The following is a 25,872-nucleotide window of genomic DNA, read 5'->3' on the forward strand; positions in this document are numbered from 1 at the left end:
ATCCACGGCTCATGCGCACTTTCAATGTCCTAAAAACATCAACCCGAGCGTTTGGGAACAATTTTCTGCTCCCCGAATAGTAGAGGTTTTCGTTTTAGGGCAAAAAACATATTTAATCTGAACGGTTTGTCTAAGTCGTCGGAAACATTTGTTCTTGGTTGTGATACTAGTACTGGATCCATTGAATAAAAGCCCGGGAAATCTGTTTGTTCCTTCATAATAGAAGTCGTTCACTCGAGTGAACTTGATTGATACTAACCTACATTTGACGTATATAAATATTAATCATATAATCAAGATAAAGGTTATGGATTTTTTCCTAAACAAGAAATTATCATAGACAATCGTTATAAGTTTCAAAATCGATCTTAAGTTTCATATTTTTATTTCACTAAACAGAATCTACGCTACAAAAAAATCAACAAATAAAAATATTTTTTGTAAATCGTTAAACGTAAATTAGATTAAATCGGTTTTGAATAGTAGAAAAAATGTTTTAAAATAATAAAAAGTGACTGAATTATTATCTAAAAATATAAAAATATCCGCCATGGGTGAAAAGCAAATAAAATTGAAGGGTTTTAAGACGTGTTCAAAATATGTTTACTTGGCGCGCTCGAGAAATAATTTCTTCTCTTACCGGTGACTATGTTATGACAACGCAAATAGTTTGAAACCGAAGAACTTGCGACCAGATGAAGTAGCTGCGGAGAAAAGAAAAAAACAATTAGTCATGAAGAGACGGAAATCTCTTCACAGATTCACAGTGTCTGCTATAACGTGGTTTTTAGCCGTGATTTTCTGTAGTTTGAAGATCGTCAGGTAAGTTTAATATATTTTTAATAGGAAGATAATTGAATATAAAAGAAATTACAAAATAATGCATTGCTTCAACAATACTAAAAAACACAAATGCGTTATTTAAAACTTGTATATATGTTTTTTTAATGACTCAAATACATCATTTAGAACTTATATTTGTTCTTCTTTTATGACACAAATATCTAATTTAAAACTTGTGTTAGTTGTATTTTTATGAAACAAATACGTTATTTAAAGCGTGTTTTAGTAATTTTTAATGTCACTAGAATGACATTTTTTAATGAGACAAGAATATTTATTGATAAAATATTTTAGTAAAAGGTTATAATACACCATACAGCTCGTATTCAGAGAAGTACTAGTAGTTCGTAACCCGAACTATTTTTTAAACAAAAAATATGATTATAATTAATTAAGTAAAACAATAAATACAAAAATGTGTTAATCATACTTAATGATTTAGTCCGCCTCCGTAGTGTAATGGTCAGCACGCTCGGCTACCGTTCTGGAGGTTCCGGGTTCGATTCCCAAGGGGGTTAAAATAAATATTAGTGATTTTTTCACTGTAATATTTATTCAAAATTACCATGGACTGGTACCTGAAGCGGAAGGCTGATCACCTTTCCCTTATATATAAACGATCAAGATAATACTGCGTTTATATGACAGTACCCTATGCACCATTTGGGTGATATATATATATATATATATATATATATATATATATATATATATATATATATATATATATATATATATATATATATATATACATATATAATGATTACATTTACTTCTTGTTTTTCCTACTATTAATACTATTCTCCTTTTCCTTTCCACTATTCTTCTTCAAGTCTTGATACAACAAATGATCAACTTAACATCGCATCGATATGACGCGGTGCCTTATGCACCATCAAGTGCCGATGGATCATATAATTCCTGTATTTTATAGGTTTTATCAGAAAATACCAAAACAGTTTGATTCAAATGTTACTGACAAGGTTATTTTAATATATGATTAAATACGTTCCTTATAGTGAATTATTCTAACCGATGTATTGGCTATAAAGGATCATTCATATCTTTGTCCATCTCCGTAGTATAATGGTTAGAGCGTTTGGCTGCCAACTTCTTTGTACTTTCTTACATATATATAAATTAAGAGGATGGTACACAACTTTTTCTCACCCCTTTTTCTATTGTACTTTAACCCTTTGGACACGTAAATCGACTAAAGTCACCCGAATTTTTCTCTCCTTTGGACGCGTAAATCGACTATTGCCTATGGCTTTTACAAGCCATGGACTAAAGTAATTAAAAGGAATTATTTGCATTTTTCAAATCAACTTTTATTTTTTGTATAACGCGTTAAAAGGGTTTATTATTAATACACTGAATAATGGTACGATCTCTCATTTTAAATGTTTTTTAGCTAAACATTCTGGGTTTTTATTTCCATAATTGATCATACAATAGTCGTTGAGGACAAACCCAATAAATACGTCACACCAAATTATCAATACTTGTCTTCAGTGGTAAATACATTAAAAAAATTCTATACACATCTGATTCAATGATCTTTCTGCTTTGTTTCGTTCGCACCTAAAATGTTGATTTAATAGTATCTTTTTTTTCAGCTCAGCTCAAAGGACCCTGGTGTCTGATCGCCTGGAAAATGTTACACAAACAATCTCCCGTATACTTGAAGGATACGATATTAGATTACGCCCTAATTTCGGGGGTGAGTAAACTTCTACCCTTTTTATTCATTTGATTAATTTTCCTCTAAACGATCACAGTCGTGAAAGATTTCATCCATTTGATTTATTAACCATTATATTATGTATATATTTTTAATAAAAGTAACAAAATATCTATGTAAATAATAATTGTTATGTTCGTATACTCAAAATTTTCTAAAGCTCTTCACCTTTTGCTTTGAAATTTCGACAAAACGTTGTATTATAACTATGCAATATAACTCATCATACATCCCTTTAATGGCGTCTGAAACATAAAATAAAACGATTTTCGTTTATAAATATTCGTAAAACTTACGAGAATTTATATTTGACTAGTAAACCCCACCTCATGTATCCTAATCTCATCCTAATAAACTACTTAAACATTAGCTGTCATAATCGTAAGATTAATTTGTTTTAAGGCTGAGATCTCAATCGTACAAATTCTGAACGCAACCGTCCGCGTTTGGGGACGTGTATCCACGCACATTTTAAGAATGTTTATTAATATTTAATTTTTATTTTTAGAATATGTATTGAAAAATTATTTTCTTTTTGAAAACTCTACCTTTTTATAACTCTTTTATAAAAACGATTTTTTTCAATTTTCACAAAAACGGTGTTTTAAGCAAAAAATTCAATAACGTTAAATGTTACCTGGGTTCAAAGAAAAATAAATTGCGATTTATCGTATATTGGGCCTTAAGTATATTAAACATTCAATAATTTATTTCTTTTAACAAATAAAAATTTAATGTTTGAAATAGTAAAAAGTGTTTTAATTTTTAAATGGACTTCGGCAAATGAATATTTAAAATTGTTTCTGATTATTCTGAATAATTTAGTGGAAAACCCGAGAGATTAAGATATGAAATAAATCTTTCGTGCTTCGCAAATTGTTCCATTGTTCTCATCTCTGAATACATTATCTTCAATGACATTTTCAAGTCTAGTGCTCCCAAACTCTTGAATAAAATACCGAGATTGAAAAAAAAATGAAAAAAATGAAAAATCTTCTTTGTTTCCTTCCATTTAAGTTTGTTTTATTTGTAGACACAACGGGTGGGTATTTTTATGAATTAATGTGTCAACTATCAGAATTTTTGTTTTATTTATTCGTTTGTTTTATCTTTATTCCAAACCTTGAGTCGGAGCGTGCAAGCCTCTAAGGTACATACAATATAGACATAATTTAAAATACAATTGAAAATTAAAGTCAGTTAAATCAAATATAATGAACATAAGCGTGCACACGTCTATACATACACACAAACACGTACACACACCTATAATATATAATATATATATATATATATATATATATATATATATATATATATATATATATATATATATATATATATAATACATATATATTTATATATATACACATAAAGATTGAAAAAAATTAAAGCAGTAATAATAAAATTAAACAGTAGACAAAACACAGCAGCTAGTCAAGGGGCTCCTAATGATCATGGATAATCTTTTTTCGTACTTCAAATCATTTCTTTGAATAAAAGTTTTTATTAAACTTTTAGGAATTGAGATAGCTTGTGGTTACGTGGTTAGTGTACAAGTAGACCATTTCGACACAAATTGGTTTTTTTTTCAAACATAAGTCGCTAAGGACTACCTGAAAATCATATAGAGTTGAAATATTTTAGAATATAATTCGATTTTAATATTAATTTACTAAAGCAAGATCTTTTTCATTCATTATTTTTCACAGGTGAACCGCTTTTCGTTGGAATGGACCTGACGATTGCAAGTTTTGACGCTATATCTGAAGTCAACATGGTAAGTTTAATTACTAGTTTTTCGATATTACATAGATACTCGTACAATGACCAATGCTGTGAACATGACTTTTGCAGTATTTAGATTACCCTTTTTATTTTTATAGGCTAAATCACTGGGTATAATAACCTTCGTACACTACGCATATTTCACGTTTATCGTTTGCAATCTCTGGGTGGGGATAATAGTGTCACAAGAAACTAGCGCCCGCATTCAACTTCCTAGGCACATAATTTTTCAGGTATACGGCGCATTATTTTTTCAAGTATACTAAATCAATAATAAAATGAAAAAACATATAAGAGGAGATAGAAAAAAGATAAAAATAATGTCAATAGTTATTATTTTTATCTTATCTTTTTTAAGTGAAATTAGGAAAATTTTAAATTAATTATTCGAACCTCAGTGATTAAATTGTATTGAAAATGTCACAAAATATTTTTTTTCTTTAATGTAACAAAGAAATATGGATCTTTAAAATATGGATGCAAAATATGGATTTATATATTTGTATGATTTTTCTTTATAAATTTAACCAAAATTACAAAAATATCTAAATTATTCAGAGCTAATACATTAAGAGGAAACGTATTGCATTCTTGAATCAATGTCTCGAAAAAAATCTCCTCAATCGTAGAGAGGACAGTCAAAAAACATATATGTGATCCAATATCTAAAATGACGATATTTTTAAAACGATTTTATATTAAAACAATGTATGTCTACAATTTTATGACATCTCATCAAAGAAAAAGAAGAATTTGGAAGTCTGGGCATTTACGGGGCTGAAGACAGTCATTGGCTGGTTTGAGTGATCACTTTACACACGTGTTACATTATATTATAATTCTTCTTCATCTTTGATAAGATGTCAAAAAATTATATATAAAATAACTCCTATTTGTGAAAATGTTGCAATGTATGTATGATTATCTTTCAAAAAGTCCTATCAATTTGTGAAGTATAAGCATGTTAAATCCGATAAATTGTCTTATATTTATATTATGGCACTGACGGAAAGATGTAAGAATAAACCCATTTTTGCTCGTATCTGTTCGTACAACGCATTCTCCACCAAGTTCCCTAAGTATGCTCGCCAAGTTAGATTGTGTTTTACAAGCTCCATAGTTCCGACAGGAGGGAAAGCAGACACGGAGCGAGTGTGAAGCACTTCGGTTGTAACTAGCAACTAGCAACCCCCTCCGCTCACTTGTATCCTTAGGGGTGGGATTTATCGGGAAATCGCATTACTCGCAGACGAGGCTGTCAATGCCGATCGCAAGTGTCCCCTGGCAGATAATTCGCTCGCTGTTGGCAGTGATCGCAAATGTTCCGGGATGTTTACCAACTATCTTTAGATTCACTGAGCTATAATGACATATAAGATAATCTAAATTTATTGAATATACATGCAAGATACAAAAAAATATACAAAAGCTCAAAACCATATTGCTCACTCCTTTCAAGAACGTCATGAATCAAAAAACTTGATTTATCAAGAATATTTTTAACGATTAAAAGTATAATATAATGTATTTAAAATAAATATCAACCCACTTATTGAACTTTTTACTGTGCACCAGATCTTTTAATGTAAAACCTGAATGTTTTTTCTCAATTTGAAAAAAATTTACTTTACTTAAAAAAATAATTAAACAATGCCTTTTCTTCAAAATTCAAAAACAACACTTTCTGCCCTGTAAATATTAAGTTTAAATAGGCCGCTTTTGCTGGGATATAGTACATTTTCTGGGCATTCCAAAAACATCCACAACTGAAAATTTACGATTTTTGATTTATGACATTCTTGAAAGGAGTGAGCGATATGGGTTCAGGTGATTTTTAAGTGTTTTGTTACTATAAACATGTCATTCAACTTTTTACTTTTATTTCTCTTCTCTTTAAAAATGTCGTGATACTTATAGTTGAAATATGATAAAAACAATTTTTAACACCATTGTCAACACATAATGACGATGTTTTTGAAAAAGCATTATGAATAATGGGGTAAAAATTATATGAATAAAATAACTGTCCAAATATAAGCTTCAAAAGAAATTTAATAAATTTTCAGGCATCCCTAGTATGTAAAATAATTCGGGAAGGATCTTGTATACATTTAAAAATAAAAGAGTTTCAGCTAAATGCATTGTGTTATTAGACGATGAGATTTAGTTTTCTTTAGTATACGTCTAGTAATAAAATGTATATTTTATTATAATATCACTCATACTTAAATACGTCATTCTTAAAAAAAAAGTTAGGATCTCAACATAAATGAAGAAGAATATGGAAGTCTGGGTATTAACAGGGCTTACGACCCATCATAGGCTGGTTTAAGTGATGACTTTACACACGTCTAACATTCAACATTCTACCCATGATTAATAATCACACTACTCCAATTTTTGGAACTCCTAGATATATTAATGTTTTAATAATTATTTTGTATTTTATTTAATCAATTTGGAAGAATAGCTGGTAGTGGCGCCATTAATTGAGAAATTATATATATATATATATATATATATATATATATATATATATATATATATATATATATATATATATATATATATATATATATATATATGTATATATATATATATATATATATATATATATATATATATATATATATGTATATACAGTGGGTGGCCATATTATTAGGGACACTTCGAATTTCCTGTAATTTTCATTATTAAATGAATTTTATGAGCAAATAATTTGGTTTTTTGAATATTTTTTTATTGAATAGGGTGCTTTATTTAGAATTTAGAAACAATAGTATCATGGATTTAATAATACCAATTTATTTTTATCATAAAAAGCGATTATTCAACAATTTCGAAAAAATCTTAATTTTTACTAATAACACCCTTTGCTGCGATTACAACCTCCAAACGTCAGGGCATACTTTTTAATGCAGATTTTTGCATTGTACCAGAGATTAGGGTTATTATGCCATACTCTGATAAGAGTTTCTATCATTTGCCGCTTGGTGGTGATGACTTCGTTAGCAATCTCACGTTTCGTTAGTTCCCAAAGGTTTTCAATGGGGTTCATATCCAGCTAATTCCCCGGGTAAGGCAAAACACAGAGGTTTTTTTCAGCCAGGAATGTGATAACACTCTTGGCTTTATGACACAATACCGAATCATGCATTAACACATACTCTTCATCGCCAGGGAACCATTCTTGAGCCTCGGCTGGAGTCGACTTTTCAGTTCTCGCTGGTACTGGTCTTGCCTCATGGTCCCTTCCATGATAAAGAGGCATCCCATACCCTTAAATGAGATTACGGACCACAACATTATGCTAACAGGGTGTTTTTAACTATCTCCACAAAGCAGTCTGGGTGGAATTTTTCTCCTGGGCCACGTCGGAAAAATGAAGTTTTTTCCACCAAAATTTTAAATGTTGACTCGTCCAAGAAGCAGACCTGTAATGTATTACCATAATTGCAAAAATACATTTATTTTTTATCTTCTTAATTTATTATACAAATACAAGCCATAAATATTCGAATTCAGTCCGAAACAGTTACATTCCGGTCTTCTTTGGCCCATAGGAGTCGTTTTTTCCTCATGCCTCAGTCAGGCGTAGTTTTTTGGTTGGACGTCGACCCATTAGATTTACTTCAACTAACCGTCTCTGAACTGTCCTTTTGGATACGTTGATTCCTTCATCGTTTATCAACATAAATTAACAACAATTAGACAATCAACAGACTTTTTACGATTTTGGAAATAGATGTCCCTGATTTTATGGACACCACGCGGAATTGTGATGCTTTTTCTGCCTTTTTTTCCGACGCGGGCTGATTCTAGACGCAGATTTTTATCAATTTTTCTTTATATCCGATGGACTCCTGACTTCAAAACATCTGTAAGTGCTGCTATTTCTCTCTGGAAATATGTGGAATAAAGTAGTCAAGTTATAACTTCCCCACATTTTCTCGGAGATATGTTTGAAGACTTGCCCATACTTAAATAGAGAATATTATGGTTCAGTTCAAACTAAATTTAATTTCATTTAAAAATTAATCGAAATTAACTTATTGAATCAGCAAAACTAGTGAATAATTAAACGACACTTACGTTTTAATGGTCTTGAACTCAAAAAACTTACACAAAAATGGTTTTAAAAAATATTAACTGAGCTCACACCAATATCATTTTTCACTAATCAACATTCAAATGAAAAAAAACTTACTTTTTTGATATTTCACAGTATTGATACATCTTTAAAACAATAATTATGATACCAGCAACAAAAATACATTAGAAAAAATAATTATAACTTATTAATTTGACCAAAAAATTCATTTAAACTTGAAAATTACAAAAAAGTACAAGTGTCCCTAATAATTTGGCCACCCACTGTATATATATATAAATATATATATATATATACAAAATATATATATACATATATATATATATATATATATATATATATATATATATATATATATATATATATATATATATATATATATATATATATATATATATATATATATATATATATATATATATATATATATATATATATATATATATATATATATATATATATATATATATATATATATATATATATATATATATATATATATATATATATATATATATATATATATAAATATATATATATATATATATATATATATATATATATATATATATATATATATATATATATATATATATATATATATATAAATATATATATTTATATATATTTACATGTTATTCCAAATTAACAAAGGTGAGAGTCAAAGTTCCTGGGTTTAAACCCACTTTAAAAAAATCGATTCCTATTTTAATAACGATCCGAGTAGGTCTACGAAAAAATTATCAAATCGAAATATTTTTGTATAAAATAAAAACATACAAATATGTTTTAAGCATGAAGTAATAAAAATCAATATTATATATTTTATAACCAAGCAAGTACTGCGGGATTATTTTTCCACTTTCTTCTTACTTCGCTGTCGTCTGCCAATGTCCGGTGGCGCGTGTAATCTGAAATCGAGTTAGGCAGGATAAATTTACAAATACCTACAATCCTACCTCCCCTATATGCACAAATTGGATGATCCTCCCTGAAGGAAAACTCACAGCTTTCAATTTTTCTTTAACGGAATTTTTCTTGAAATTTATTTTTTTATTTTTTACGTAATTTCTTTAACATCTCAACATAAATGAAGAAAAATATGAATGTCTGGGCATTTACAGAGTTCAAGATCTGTGTATCGAGTTTAATCAATATATCTAGAAGTTCTGAAAGGTGTGGTTGTCAATCATGGGTAGAATTGGTGAATGTTAAGTGTTCACTTAAACCAGCCTATGACGGTCGTAAGCCCTATAAATTCCTAGACTTTCATATTTTTCTTCATCTACGTTAAGATGTCAACAAATAATTTTAAAAAATAACTCCTAATTGGAGATAATCCAGATTGGTGAATAAATATTTGGAAACACTCAAAATGTTATATTTTATTTTTGCTGCTGGAAAAATTACATGAATGAAACTCTTGAATCTCAAATAATAAAAACAGACGAATTTCAACATAAATTTGGTAAATGTATGCACGTATGTATCTAAGTAGTCGCCATTAATTAAATGTTGTATGCTAGATCGAATGGTGATATAATGAAATAATTCAATGTTTAAATAAGCATTATCGATAAAATTAAGAAGGGTGTGTTTAGTTGCTTTGGGCATGGGAATCGAATGAGTGAAGAAAATAGTAAAACAAATTTATGAGGTGAATGTGGTGGTAATACAAGAAGCTGAGGTAGACCGAGGACAACTTGGCTTGTTCGAGTATTTCAAATATTTGGGCGTAGTCAGATCAGGAATCGGAATAATCGGCGTGTATGTATGAGGTGACGCTTGAATCTGGAAAAGGCGAAGATCGTTTGAAAACACAGATTGGTGTAGCGTTATTTTCTCTCTGCCAACCTTTGCGGGGAAACGGCATGATGGTTAGTTAGTTAGTTCAATATTTATTCATATTCCACACAACATATTATGACACTTTAAACGATGAGAGTATGTTTACGTTGGCAAGCCTGCGGTTTGACGTTTACGTGTGTAGAATGGATATCGGGGAAAAAATACATATGTTATGTAGTATTTTAATCCAACTTGTGACCTACATAGTCTGCGAGTGGAAACATTGTCATCACAACACATCGTTCGGTATCATTTCGTATCAAGCTTGCATTCATCACATAATGATTATATTTATCAAAATTAGTTGCATTCAGCAAAATTTAATTGAAAATTAATAACTGGCCGTATTTGCATGACCTCTGTAGTTAGTATTTTTTCAAACACAGCCACATTGTTGTAAATTTTAACATGAAAAACAGCCAGCCAATGCATCCCTATAATGTCACTCGACATCAATAGGTATTACATTTAGAATTTTCAGTAAATTGAAACGTTATTTAATAATTAAATAATGGTCACTATTCAATTAAAAAAATAAATATATATAATAAGATAAATACTTGACAGTTATTAGTCAATGGTGCAAATAATTGTCGTGTGAATTATTTTGGATTTTAATTCGTTTGTCATATTGACGTGTTTTGAATGAAGGAAAGCATCGAAAAAGCGAGTACCTACTAGAAGTTTTCAAATTCTATAATTATTTTAGTTGAAAATCTTAATTTATTTAACTTGAGATTATTTAGCGTGTAAGCAGATGCTTAATGAAAATGAACAGTAAAAAAAATGCTTACAAAAATAATACTCAATTGCGAATGTGATTATGAAGCACCTACTATCTAATGATAGAAGTCGATTTTTATGAATTGAAAAAAAATACCAGATTTGAATTTATTAACAAACAAAAAAATTATGTCGTGGTGCAGAGGCTAGTATTTAAAACAGTTGAAATTTTTATATGATAACGCACATATCAACGATGCGTTAGTTCTTGAACCACCCTACAAACGTATCAAGGAAACGCGAAAAAAAATGTATGATAATCCTTATCCAACCCGTCTCGCGAAAATTTCTGGCAGAAAAATACAGCTCCACTAATCTTTCAGGAAGATTTTTTACACAAGTAAATCAGATTATCTCAGGATACTGACAAGAATAATGAGTATTAGGAAATTCTGTTTATGTTGAGTGACTTTAAAAAAACACACATAATCAGAGAGATGCTTAATTAATCTTAGAATTCATACATTGAACCTTAAATTTATAATCTTAAGAAAAATAAATTTAGTACATGTTTTTTTTAGAGTTTAATAATGGATATTGTAATTCAGTTTAGTACGGGATATTTTTGGCACTAAGTTTAAACTCCTGCGCTTCAGGGACCAGTGCAGGGTAGTATTAAATAAATATAAGACTGTCAAATCACAAATATGTATCCCCCCTGGGAATCAAACCCGGGACCTCCAGCACGGTAGCTAAATACGAAAGTTATCTTCATGTAAGTAACGATCAGAGATAACACTGCATCAATACGATGCATTGCCCTATGCATTGTTCGAAAAAGCAAAATAAGAATTTCAAACTAGTTTACATCGAAAATGTGACAAAAATTTGCTCAAACTAGTTTTGGAACTCTCTCCGCGTCCGTAGTGTGATGGTGTAATGGTCAGCGAGTTTACCTACAGTGATAGAGGTCCCGAGTTCGATTCCCAGGGGGGGTTGAAAATAAATATTAGTAATTTTACACTTTAATATTTATTTTATATTACCCTGGATTGGTTCTAGGACTGATCACCTTGCCTTCACGTAAATAAGATAACACTGCGTCATACGATGCAGTGACCTATGCACCATTGGGTGCACATTAGAAAAAGAAGAGGTTTTGGAACTACCCCTTTCCCAATTCCGGTAGCTAAATACGAAAGAAGAGGTTTTGGAACTACCCCTAGCCCAATTCCATAATTTTTAACTTCATTTCGCTTTGACGCTATTTGCAAAAGGCGCACTTATATTTAGGGGACAATATTTGTTAAAAATCGATAAGTAGTCGATTTCCGCAAAACTAGGGATGTTTTCTATAGGGGTGATAGGATAACAATTGAACTGGTGGGCGGGCGGACTGCTCACTCGTTGGGCACGATTACCATTCAGTCATGGCCTCCCCTAGCCGCCGCGCCGGGATGTGACGCTCTGACGTCACGGGGTGTCGGGGGAGCGACAGAGGGGGACGTCGTCATAATAATTTGTAGCCATTTTGAAGTAAACGCGACCGTAGAAAAAACTCAGACTAATTTATTTGAGTTAAATAGAGAATAGAGTTTCTTTGTTCGTACGTACATACAAATATAAACATTTTTACATAATAGGTTGATGTACAAAAGCTTAAAATGCATAATGTTATACGAGAGTATGAAAAGTAGAAAGAGGTTAAGTTTTTTGTTTATTAGGAATGACCCGAAAAGTCTCCACTTATAAAAGCTTATCTGCAGGTAGAATAGTAAGGATAGGGAAGGCAGATAACACAAATACATCACTTACACCCAGACCAATTGAAAATAATTATTTGGCGGGAATCGTCACCACATTGCCTCATATATTATTTTCGTACCTCCTTTTAAATATAGGCTTCTCTCGGGACTATATCAGTTTTTTTCTAAACGGAAAGTCATCATATAACAAAATCTAGCACTTCTTTTAGCATCTGACATTCTCTGCTCCTCGCTCTTACCCCTAACCAAAATTACTGAACTCTTTGAATCCTTTATTTATCGAACACAACTTTAATGTCAATTTCTTTTACCAATTGATAATTTTAGAAAAAAAAATGTTTTAGCTTTACAAAAAGGTCTCAGCTTAAATTCTCTTTTTCCTTTTCAGGATTATACCATTACGATGTATTTGAATCAGTACTGGAAAGATGAGCGCCTGGCATTTAGTTCAGAAGAAGAGGTACTCACTCTGTCTGGAGACTTCGCGGAGAAGATATGGGTTCCTGATACATTTTTTGCAAATGACAAAAATAGGTATGTGGTTTCTTAAATATTTTTTATTTATTTAAATTTGACTTGGTTTATACCTTCTTCTTCTTTTTATTGGCTTTTTACCAAACTTGGGTGTTATAGCCTGTGTCGAGTTATTTTTTATTTCCACTTTTTACATTTGACTTTCAAGTGTCAGTATTCCTGTTAGTAGGGTTAGTTTTATTAGTAATTTTAGTTTGTTTAGTGAGTTATCATACACCTTTACAAATTTATACAATGAATTTTAAGATATTTACAAATTATTTAGTATACAAGTTTGTTAGGGGAGGTTAATAAGGTTAAGATGTTACTGAGAAATGGAACGTTTATGCTGAAGAGGTCTGAAAAGATGCTCGGGTAGCCGTCATTCAACGAACACCCAAATAACATGTGATCCAGATCCTCCTCTTCAAGACGACATTCACACATGGTTTTGAACAGAACGTCCCGTTATCTTTAGATAAATAACTTTTTTTTCATATTTATACTATTTATTCCTCTTATTTTCTTTATCAACATTATTTTTCGTTTCATTAATACATAAAAACTATGAAAAAAATACGTATATTCTTGAATATACATACTATTACGTAAATATTGGTAGATGCCCCGTTTGAAACAAAAATAAATGGTCACGTTATATATATAATACAACGTTTACATAAAATCTATTGTTACACGTGTTTCAATGCATTTATAATAATTTAAATTTTGTGATCTATCTGATTTGTTTTATACCATACTTAATTATCATTCTATTGTATTTTCTTCATGTTCGACGTATAATTTACATTTTGCAGAAGTTTAGTATTTTTTGTTGTTTATCTGTTCGCAATTATAAATCAATATTATTTCGGATGCTTTCATGTTTTTCTTCGTTCTCAATTCATCGCCAGGGCGACAGACTTTTTAGCGCTTTCCACGAGTAGAACACCCTCTAAACAAAGTTCCTAAAGTTATCGTTCAATGAAATTGCTAAAAGATAAATATGGGGATTTTGATATGTTCAACTCGACATTTTCAGCGCTGAGATCATATAACATTGTAAGTCGACATAGATATCATTGTGTGTCTCTCGTTTCGTGCAATTAGACTTTGATTTGAACTTTGATCTTTCCCTTTTCCCCTTTTCCTCCCTCCCGTCCCTCTTGCAGGTATTTTTACAAATATAGAATTTTGTAAATAGACCAGTAAAAGAACTTGTTTTTTACTGCTTGTATATGGTATGCGTATAACTGGCTGCTTTTGATTTGTTGAATTCCCAAATATAATAAAATAAAATAAATAATAAAACCCTGTGCAATAATAAAACAATGGTGCATAGGGCACTGCATCGTATAAACGCAGTGTTAACTTGATCCTTGAAAATCCTTGAAAGGTGATCAGCCCTCCGCCTCAGGTACCAGTCCAGGGTAATATTGAATAAATATAACAGTGAAAAAATTACTTATATTTATTTTACCCCCTTGGGAATCGAACCCGGGACCTACAGAACGGTAGCCGAGCGTGCTGATAATTACACTACGGAGGCGGACAAACAAAATTATCAATTTAATAATAACTAAGAAGATAAGTGGAGTTAGAAGATGCATGATATTATTACTAAAAGCACTTGTTAAGGACACGATTTCTTTTAAAACTTTAATTTCGAATTTGTTAATGGCTTATTTATGTCGGTAATAAAATTTATTTCTCATTTAGATAAAATGTTATAGGTTCACGTCGAGGCGAGGTTTTTAAAAATAGCTTACTCCGTTTACTTGCAACTTATCGCTAAAAATAGAAATGCCGATTACTTAAAGACGTTTCAAGTACGCTATAATTTTATTATTTCTTAATCACCTTAGTGAAGTGGTGAGTTGATGGTGCATTGCCTCAGTGGTGTAGTGATCAGCGCATTCAGCTACCGTAATAGAGATCCCGGGTTCGAAGAAAATAAATTAAACAAAAGAAATACGAACCTGCAGAGTAATGTGCGGTAAAACTATGTATGATACATGCTCGAATGGTGAAATAAGGAAAGATTGCAATACAGAGGGTAAGCATTATCGATAAAATTAAAAAAAATTGTGTTTAGATGGTTCAGACATGTGGAACGAACGAAGACTTAAAGTTTCTAAACTAAATTTCAAATAATTGCCATATAGTCAGGTCTGGATTTGGAATAATCGTCGGGAACGTATGAGGAAATACATGAATGTGAAAAAGGCCAAATTTTGTTTGCAAACACAGCGCGGTGTGGCGTTTTTTTCTCGCTGCCTACCCCTGTGGAAAGTTGCATGGTGATAAGTAAGTTTTAGGTAATAGTTTGATTTATTTATTGTAACTGCAGACAGTTGGTCCATTTTAAATTTTTGGGTTATATATCCAAAATTAAACAAGGTTAATGGATTAAATTATACTTTTATTTAAATATACATATATGATAATATGTGACGCGATTCGTCTTATTAAGATATTACCAAACATTGTATGACTGTTTGAGAATGTCTTATTAAGACGAAACGCGTCACATATTTTCATATATCGCTCACTCCTTTTAACAGGAGATCGTTTTTTAAATTAAAAAATATAGTAAAATGTATTAAAAATAAATATCAAGCCACCTATTGAACTTTTTACTGTGCAACAGATCTTTTTAGGTAAAATCTAAATGTTTTTTCTCCATTTGAAAAATATTACGTAAATTTAAAAAAATAACTAAGCAAAGCCTTTTCTTACCCTTAAAAATAATTAAACACTTTCTGCCCTATAGCGGGTAAATATTAAGTTACAAATATGCCGTTTTTGTTGGGATATAGTACATTTTCTGGGCATTCCAAAAACATGCAGAACTGAAAATTGACGATTTTTGATATATGACGTTGTTGAAAGCAGTGAGCGATATATGAAAATAAAAGTGGAATTCAATCCATTAACCTTGTTTAATTTTGGATATTTATAACCCAAAAAATTTAACAGTTTGATTTGATTTCAGTTTTCTCCACGATGTGACTGAGAGAAATAAGCTGGTGAGACTGAGCGGAGATGGCAGCATTACCTACGGGATGAGATTTACGACTACCCTCGCTTGCATGATGGACCTTCATTACTACCCCCTGGACGCACAAAACTGTACCGTGGAAATAGAAAGCTGTAAGTTTTTTCCTCCATCGACAGCTACTTTTTCAGCTACCAAAATATTTATTTCAATGGTAGAAAAACGTCGCATTTTTTTGATCAGAGTAGCTGATCAGTTATGAGAAAAAATGGTCAGAGTGGAAAGGATTAACAAAACTAAGTGTGTATAAGATATCATCATTTTTTTTATTCATTTTGGGGTTCATTAATGGCAATATGTATGAAATATAACATTATTCAAATGTTCACCGCGGCTTCAATGGGTGGCGTGCATTCGAAATGTCCAATTTTCCATGGTTCTGGCGCATAGATCAGGCTGAATTTGATCGATGGTATGATTATGTTGGCCTTGAGGATCACTGTGGTTTGTGATTTATTTGCATAGACCTGCAAATTAAGGAAACCCCACAAGAAAACGTTTAACGCCGTCAAATCACATGATCTCAATGGCCAGTTCACATCATCTCCACGTGAGATAGCAGTGTCCTCGAATCGCTAGTGCAGAATGTCCAATGCGGCATGAGCTGTGTGGTACGCAGAGCCATCCTGTTCCATCCCCAAACCACATATTGTTAGTATCTATATCATCCAATTCAGGCAAAAAAACGTTGGTAATCATCGCAAAATTTGCCAAGTTATGGTCTGCGAAAGGCCGAGTTTTGTGAGCGACGCGAAATCGACTCCCTCGGATTCCCCTACACACTCTCACGGACAGCGACGATGTTGCGGACGGCAGATCTTGCGTTTCGTTGACGTACATGTATTGGTTGATTGATTACTAAACCAGTGGACTCAAATTTATTCACCACACTGCGAATAGTCCTCTCGGTATGGCGACCGTAAAATGGCAAAGCGCGCGGAACGTCGCCCAAAGAAAACACTTATTTTGATAATAATAATTTTATGATTTGCGCGTGTTGTTGAACGCTATATCCATTCATGGTAATTGACAGATTGAATAAATGACAATAAATTTGACAGATGTAGCATCAACAATATGACCGCTATTAACTGTGAAAGTTTGAAAGTTCTTATAAAAAACCCTAAACAATGATTAAGGAAACACTTGTTTTTATACCACTTGAGTTTATCAATGACCACTAGTTTTGGGGCTAAACTTCCATCGTCAGGTCTGAATAATAACTAAAATATAAAATAAATAAAAAAAAAACTGTTTTTTAAATAAGGAGAGGTGTAAGTTAGGGGGAGGGGGTTAGTCAAGGGGGCGGAGTTTGTTGCGTTCGTTTGAAAAAGAAGTGTTTCCTAAATCATTTTAACATGTCTCACCACATAGTAAATGCCGAAACAATAGATAAAATACCATAAACAATATTTTTCTAACAAAATTCAGATCGAAATCGTTCATTCTTAAGCGGCTTTGAGGTAGTATTTTACGAATGTTATCCAAAATATTATTTTCATCATCATGAATCACAAAACTACACTGAATTTTTTTTGGTAGAAACAACGTGTTAAAAAAAAAAATCTCTCAAATATCGAAATATTAGCATATAAATTATTGTAAACCACGATTTATTTTTGTTGACATCTCAACGTAGATGAAGAAGAATGTGATAATCTTTGTAATCACACGTCTTACGACCCGTCATTAGCTGCTTTACGTGATCACTTTATACACGTGTAATATTTACCATTGTACCCATACGGTTTTTTTTATCAAAAAGTCTAAACATTATTATTTCAACATTTTGAGTGTGTCCAAATACTTGTTCACAAAATCTGGATTATCTCCAATTACAGGAGTTATTTTCATATTATTTTTGACATCTCATCAAATCAAATTATAAGCTTAAATAATAAAAATAAAAATTGTATTTTCTGGCGTTTCTCATGTGTGTGATTATAATCCAGGATTCAGACCTCACATACTAATAAAAGAGTTTCTGCTCAATAAAAACCTTCTTTTCATCTTACCAATAGATGTCTCTAGTGAAGTTCTAGTGATTCAAGAATAATGTTTCAAAATTGGTTCATGTATATAGAACTTCCAAGAATTTGAGTAGTGTGGTTGTCAATAATGGGTAGAATTGGTGAATGTTACACTTGTGTAAAGTGATCACTTAAACCAGGCTATGACTGTCGTCAGCCCCGTAAATGCCTAGACTTCCATATTCTTCTTCATCTTTGATGAGATGTCAAAAAAAATTAAATTATTTTGGCACCATTTGTCATCTACATACATCTATCCAGGAAACAATACTCAAAAGATCATTTCATCGCTATCATAATTTAATATATTTCGCAGATGGTTATACTGTTCTGGATGTGGTGATGTACTGGAAAGATACTCCAGTTCGAGGAGTTGAGGAAGCGGAACTTCCGCAGTTCACTATTATTGGATATGAAACTAACGACAGAAAGGTATGTATTGAAGTAAAAGTATCATGTGTTCTATCAATTTCTACTCCCGTTTCCAAAATAATTGCTGCACCTCTAAATCACTTTTTTGTATTATTTTCCTTGTTATCAAAATTCATAACATTTGCTGGATTACTTTTTTTAGATGGGAGTTACATTGATTACCTTGTTACCTTGCTTATTATGCATAAGGTTTATAGATCATTAAGTGGATTTTTGTTTCATCAAACCATTTTTTTAAATCTGTGTCGGAAACATGAGGCATAATCTAGTGTGGGCCAATCAGGAACTTGTCAGCATTTGCTCATTGATGGAAGGAAATCACGTAAAACTCCTAAGGAGAAGCCGGTCTGTTGTGTATCATCTACAGGCTTTCCGTTCCACTAGAAGAGGGTTCGGCATTTTGCGTCCTAGCTTGGTTTATGGATCCATGTCCTTCACAATCTTCATATTTTCACTTCAATCATATCTCTCGTGAGAGTTCCTTATGTTAAATAACTGTGGTGCAATCCTCTAAGTTTTCTCCTTTTTGACGCACAAACTATTCCTTAAAAAAGCTGTCACCAAAATGAGGGTTAAAAATACTTTTTAATATGTGTAATAATTACTTGCAGGAAAAGTTAGCAACAGGAATCTACCAACGGTTGTCTCTCAGCTTCCGACTGCAGAGAAATATCGGATATTTCGTGTTCCAGACATATCTTCCTAGTATCCTTATTGTTATGCTGTCTTGGGTCAGTTTCTGGATCAATCACGAGGCCACTTCAGCTAGAGTTGCTTTAGGTAAGTAAACTGCACAAATATTTTTTTCTCTTAACATGGGGTATGATGGGTGTATGAGTCCTGAGGAAAACTATGCATTTAGTATGTGGGTGTTTGCAAGTCTTATAATAATAAGAAAAGTTATAAAGATAATATTCCTTTTGTGATATATTAGGGTTTAAATCAGGACTGGATTGTGTACTGGCAGATAAGCTTTTGGTCAAAGGTTTTTATTCGTTATAACTGTGCACCATTTTTGTCAAACACCCAAAAACTTCTCCGATGCTGCGCAAGTAAAAAATTGATTAATACACCCTTCCTAATCATAAATCCACTCTGAACATCCCACATGTCTTTTGTAATAGCTCTTATACTTTCTATAAGGATTCGTCCAAACATCATACTAACATCACTCAATAGACTGAGCTCTGTAATTGCTACATTCCACCCTAGAACACGCAAGGAAAAAATAACTCTTTAGTGGAGAAACCCAGATTTGTGAACAAGGATTTGGATGCACCCAAAATGTTGTTATAAAAACAATTTAACCTTTTTTGAAAATGGTATTTTTTGGCGTTTCTCGTGTGCGTGATTATAATCCGGGATTCGGACCTCACATACTAATAAAAGAGTTTCTGCTCAATAAAAATCTCCTTTTCATCTCACCAATAGGTGTCTCAAGTGTAGTTCTCGTGATTCAAGAATAATGTTTCAAAGTTGGTTCATATATATAGAAATTCCAAGAATTTGATAAGTGTGGTTGTCAATAATGGGTAGAATTGGTGAATGTTACACGTGAGTAAAGTGATCACTTAAACCAGCCTATGACGGTCGTCAGCCCCGTAAATGCCATATTCTTCTTCATCTTTGATGAGATGTCAAAAAATAATTTAAAAACAATTTGTTTGCTTATGGCCGACTCTTATTGCAGGCATCACGACCGTGCTGACCATGACCACCATCAGCACCGGGGTCCGCAGCAGCCTGCCCCGCATCTCGTACGTGAAGGCCATTGACATCTATCTCGTGATGTGCTTCGTGTTCGTGTTCGCGGCGCTGCTGGAGTACGCCGCCGTCAACTACACCTACTGGGGAGCGCGCGCCAAGAAGAAGACCAAGTCGAAGGTCAAAGATGGCGATGACAAGAAATTCTTAAGTGCGTATTGCAGCGGACTCAATTTTTCCTTTTTCCTTTCTTCTTCTTTCTGTGCCACTTCTAACGAAGATCGGAGATCATCATGGCCATCTTCAATTTTGATGCTGCAGAGATTTGGTGGTTCTGCCAAACCATTGTCGTAGGTTTTTCAGCCATGATGTCCTTCGGCGTCCTTGAGTTCTTCGCCCCTCAATTATGATAATTAGATGACAGTGCTTCAATTTAATGAAAAATCATCAAAAAAATAAAATTATTTATTTTTCTTTTAATATTTGAAGCAATTACTTTTTGATTTTTCATTTTACATTTAAAATGTAGTTTTTTTTTAAATCACTACAACTGTTTTATTGAAACTTAATTATAATAAATAATAACCGCTTCTTTTTCAGTCTACGCCTATTTTTTTTAGAACATATAAGTATTGGAATTTCTTTTTTTTGTATTTTTTTACTACCTCTCAAAAACTCAAACTACCTTCAAAACCATATATTTATTCCTTAACAAAAAAAACTTGGGTTCAAATAAAATTAAGCGGGCCATTGATTATTGGGGCTTGAAAAAGAAACGGTTAGTTTCGAAACCAGTAGACATTATAATTAAGTTATAATAAAATATTTAAATTAATTTTAAAACAAAATTATGTTTTATGATCTTTCTTTTTCATTCTAGGATAATTTCGTAGTAACAGGTTTGTAAAGAAATTACTATCTTCAATGTTTTTATGTGGCATCATATTTTTTAATCTAACTAACCCCCACACCAATCTGTCTTTGCTACAATTTTTATTGTAATATTTTCTTTTTCTGACGCACATCTCTCGCTCTTTTCATATGAAAAAGATAGAAGTGTGAGCATCCCAGGGCTTACCATCTGACATTTGGCTGGCTTAAGCGATCACTTTATACACTTGTGAAACGTTTACTATTCTGCATATTATTGAACATCGTATTCTTCAGACTCAAGAGTTTAGATGATTGTAAGTAAGAAACTCAAATGCGCTTTGGAGATCCGATTTGAGGCCCAATAATCAAAAGCCCGCTTAATTTTATTTCAACCCGAGTTTTTTTGTTTAGGAATAAATATATGGTTTTGAAAAAAAAAGAGAAATTGAGAGGTAAGAAGTTGAAAAGAAATACTAAACAATTCAAATTCCAATATTTTTTCTAAAAAAATAGGCGTGGAGAGACGCCAGTGCGCCCCGTCGCGCAGCCGGTCGCTCACTGAATTCCTCGTTTGCCAGTAAGGCCTTAAGGAACGGAGTCCAAAATTTTGCAGGTTGCTCCAAAGATGAGGGCCGCAGCCCCAGCAGGCGCTCGCTGCCCGACGAGTGCGAGATCATAGAGCTGCAAGACGTGCGGCTGATGAGCCCCATCGCGCCCATCCGGGGGCGGCGCGCCACGCCGGGCGGCCCGGGTGCCCCCGAGGGCGACTTCCCGCCCAGCTTCCGCATGGCGCGCTCGCCCTCCGCCTACCGGCACCCCAACCACCCCGGCCTGAGCCGGGCGCCGGGCCTGCGCTACAGAGGACACAAGGGTAACCTTTATTTATTTTTTTTTTAATTTTCAATTTCAATTTATTCAACAACAAAAAATTAATATATCCATAACAAACAATTGTTCGAGGCGTATATATTAAAAGTAAGCAAGAAGACTTAAAGATGTAAAAGAATCCCGCTTCGGAAAACTCCTTCGGACACATGGAACAGATTAATATCCAATGTGATATTGTTCAACGGTAGCTCTTCCTACAGGCATAACCATCGGCAGGTTGGTCCTGTGTATAGGAATGTGAAACAATCTATGTCGACGCTGTCTTAAGTAATTTCCGGATAATTTCAGGATTATCGATCATTCCGCGCAACAATCGATAAAAATGCGTAATCAAATACACATCCCTTCTAGTCTCTAAACTATCGTAGCCAAGCATACCCTGGAGAAACTCGGTCGGGTAGAGCCAAGGATAATAGCGGTACTCTCTGTACCGTCTTTATTATCTATTTCTTCACACGTAACTTACTTCAGGCTTCTTCTTGTGTCCAATATTGAACAAAGGCGGAACAAAGGTGGAATTGAACAGGTCATGTGACAAGCACATATCGCTCACTCCTTTCATGAACGTCATAAATCAAAAACTTAATTTTTCAGGAGAACGTTTTTATAGTTTAAAAATATAACACATTGTATTGAAAATAAATATCAAGCCACTTGTTGAACTTTTTACTTTGCAACAGATCTTTTTAGGTAAAACCTGAAGATTTTATCTTAATTTGAAAAATACTTTGTATTTTTAAAAAAAAAATTAAACACTACCAAATGCAAAAACAACACTTTCTGCCCTGTAGCGGGTAAATATTTAGTTAAAAATATGCCTCTTTTGCTGGGATAAAGTACATTTTCTTGGCATTCCGAAAACATGAAACTGAAAATTTACGATTTTTGATTTATGACGTTCTTGAAAGGAGTGAGCGAATATGTCTGAGGTAAGATGGATGAAAAAGGTGCATGCCTGGAGACCTAGAGTGGTAGGCCCCAGACAAGATGGTCCGATGACATTTAAAAAAGTGGCGGGCCTGCACTGGACGAGAGTCGCGTCCAACAGACAACTGTGGAAGTCTAAGGGGACTGTTGGACTCGTATTGGCTTATGGCTCCTCTTGGACTTCTTCTTGGACTCTTCTTGGCTAAGGGTTCCTCTTGGACATCCACAGTTGTCTGTTGGACGCACATATTACAGAAGACGACCCCGCTTGATCTACATGGACCAAATTATCTCCGACATGTTCTGTACCGGATACGCTATGTTGAAGACACGAGCGGAGGTTAAAACGTGTGGAGACCGACCACTAAAGAAGCAAGCCGATCGTAACGCAGATTGTAATCATCTCGAAATAACAGTTTTAAAATGTTGTCCAGTACATTATTAAAACGTATTGCTATTGATAAATCTTGTGGGAAAAAAAAACAAAGATATTTATTTTTAATTACAGTTTTACTTTTTAAATTCCACTTTTTCTTCAAATCTCATGTGATATGTGTTTTGATGCATTCCGCATCATTTTCAAACACCGCCTCTAAAAAAGTTTTACTTCAATAAGTTTATGTTTCAGGAGTCATTGGCGCCCGCCCCAAGATGATGCACGCGCTGAGACGTGGAGCTTCCGTCATAAGGGCTTCTATGCCTAAAATCAAAGATGTCAACATCATAGACAAATACTCCAGAGTCATCTTTCCCGTCTCATTTATGATCTTCAACGCCGTCTACTGGGTGTTTTACGTCATAGAATAATTTAATATTTTGTAATTCACTTGTAATAATAATAAGTTCAAGTATTTCTAGTAATATTTTAAAAGAGCTTAAATGTTAACAATTAAAATAGGGTTTTAAAAGCAAAATGCAAAAAACAAAGCAATTAATGACATTTTTTACATTTTCTGGTATCTCAATATAGACAAAGAAAAATTTGAAAGTTTGAGCATTTAAAGGGCTTACAACCTGTCATGGGTTTGGTTAAGTGATCACTTTACACCCGTGTAACATTTACCAATTCTTATTGATGAATTTTACATGAGAATTATTGTATATAGAATTGGGAAAATATACAGAATTATATAAAATTAGGAATATTATAGAATTGGTGAATGTTACACGGGTGTAAAGATATCACATCACCAGTGATTGGTCGTAAACCCTGTAAATGCCCAAACTTCCATATTCTTCTTCATCTATGTTGAGATGCCAACTTTTTTTTAAAGAACGACTTACTTAAGTATGAGTGATACTATAATTGAAAATGTAAAAAAATTACTCTAAAGTGGAAATTCGTGAACCCAGATTCGTGAACAAGAATTTGGACACACTCAAAATGTTGTTTATTTCAATCGTACTTTGCTTGATTATATCGTCGATGTTTTGTTTTATTTTTCAATTGAATAATTTGATGAATAGTTCAATATAATAATTACTGTTCAATGTTTCAGTGAAATCTTCTTTAATTATAGTATTATTTTATGTTTATATTTATCTTCTTGTTCTTATTGCTTTTGGCATTTTGGTACTATTAAAAAATACAGATATCTACCATATTTATTTATAGTGTGACCAGAAATATGAAAGACCTCATTTGTATGCATTCAAATACCAACTTTTGGTCACCGTATACCTCTTATCTCTACTTTAAAAGTATTTGTTAATACTACATGGTTTTATAACCAAAAGTATTCCTGTAATAGAATATACATTTTTATTGCAGTTGTAGGTTTTGTAATTTAGAGTTTCATGAGATTTTTTTCTATATTTAATGCAAACACGTGGTAAGTAAATTTTAATACTTATTCGGCTACATTCGACAGGATTATTTAAGTCCACCGATTTATAACAGAAAGTGAAACTTGGAATATCCATTTAAAACATTTTTTTCAAAAGAAGTCGGTTTTTCGTTTACTTTTTGGATTCGATCGTGTAAATTTAATCACGCCAATCGGTTCACTAAAGTCTTTGCGTATTTCGTATTTTAGATCCTTATATATTTGATAATTTGACATAAAACTTTGGTAAAATTTGAAAAGAAAAATTGAGAAAAAGTTACGAATACTATTCCAATTGGAAAATTGAACAGTGACGCAGTTTAGCTGGGACAGTTTTCGTTCAATAAAGCACTGCTTCCTATACTGCCTATTATAATATATACTCGTACCTAAAAGTGGGCAAATTAGTATGAATATAAAATTAGTATGAATAATTCATTAGGAAAGCTTCCGTCAAACAAAATAATAGTAATATATTTTCATATTTTACCTAATATGAAATTATTAGTCTCATTTGTATGTATCTATCATTTCTGTAAACGGTATCGATTTTTTTTTCAATTCTAATATTATGTATTAATAATAATCAAACAATTACTATAAATAATTAGAAATATATGAATAAAAAATATTATAACTACATTTTTATATCTCCACATAGATGACGAAAAATATGAAAGTCTGTGATTTATAGGGCTTATGACCTGTCATAGGCTGGTAAAATGATCACTTTACACACGTGCAACACAATTCAACCCATGATTGTTAATCTCATGACGCTGTACATATGAGCTGACA

At 32.4% G+C, this 25,872-nt stretch overlaps 1 protein-coding gene across 1 annotated transcript; it reads left to right on the plus strand.

Annotated features, from left to right (window-relative positions):
- Lcch3 (Ligand-gated chloride channel homolog 3) lies at window positions 1–25,340 on the plus strand. Its single transcript, XM_088261700.1, has 10 exons — window positions 1–822; window positions 2,463–2,566; window positions 4,300–4,367; window positions 13,212–13,357; window positions 16,332–16,489; window positions 18,741–18,856; window positions 19,468–19,636; window positions 20,547–20,771; window positions 22,047–22,304; window positions 23,877–25,340. Exons 1-10 carry the CDS (start codon window positions 734–736, stop codon window positions 24,053–24,055), a joined length of 1,512 nt encoding a protein of 503 aa, XP_088117826.1. The 5' UTR covers window positions 1–733; the 3' UTR covers window positions 24,056–25,340.
- Window positions 25,341–25,872: the final 532 nt, after the last annotated feature.

The sequence above is a fragment of the Brachycentrus maculatus genome, unplaced genomic scaffold (genome assembly GCF_059751285.1).
Source record: "Brachycentrus maculatus isolate JH-2025_06_01 unplaced genomic scaffold, ASM5975128v1 h1tg000166l, whole genome shotgun sequence".
In the NCBI taxonomy this organism is placed as follows: Eukaryota; Metazoa; Arthropoda; class Insecta; order Trichoptera; family Brachycentridae; genus Brachycentrus; species Brachycentrus maculatus.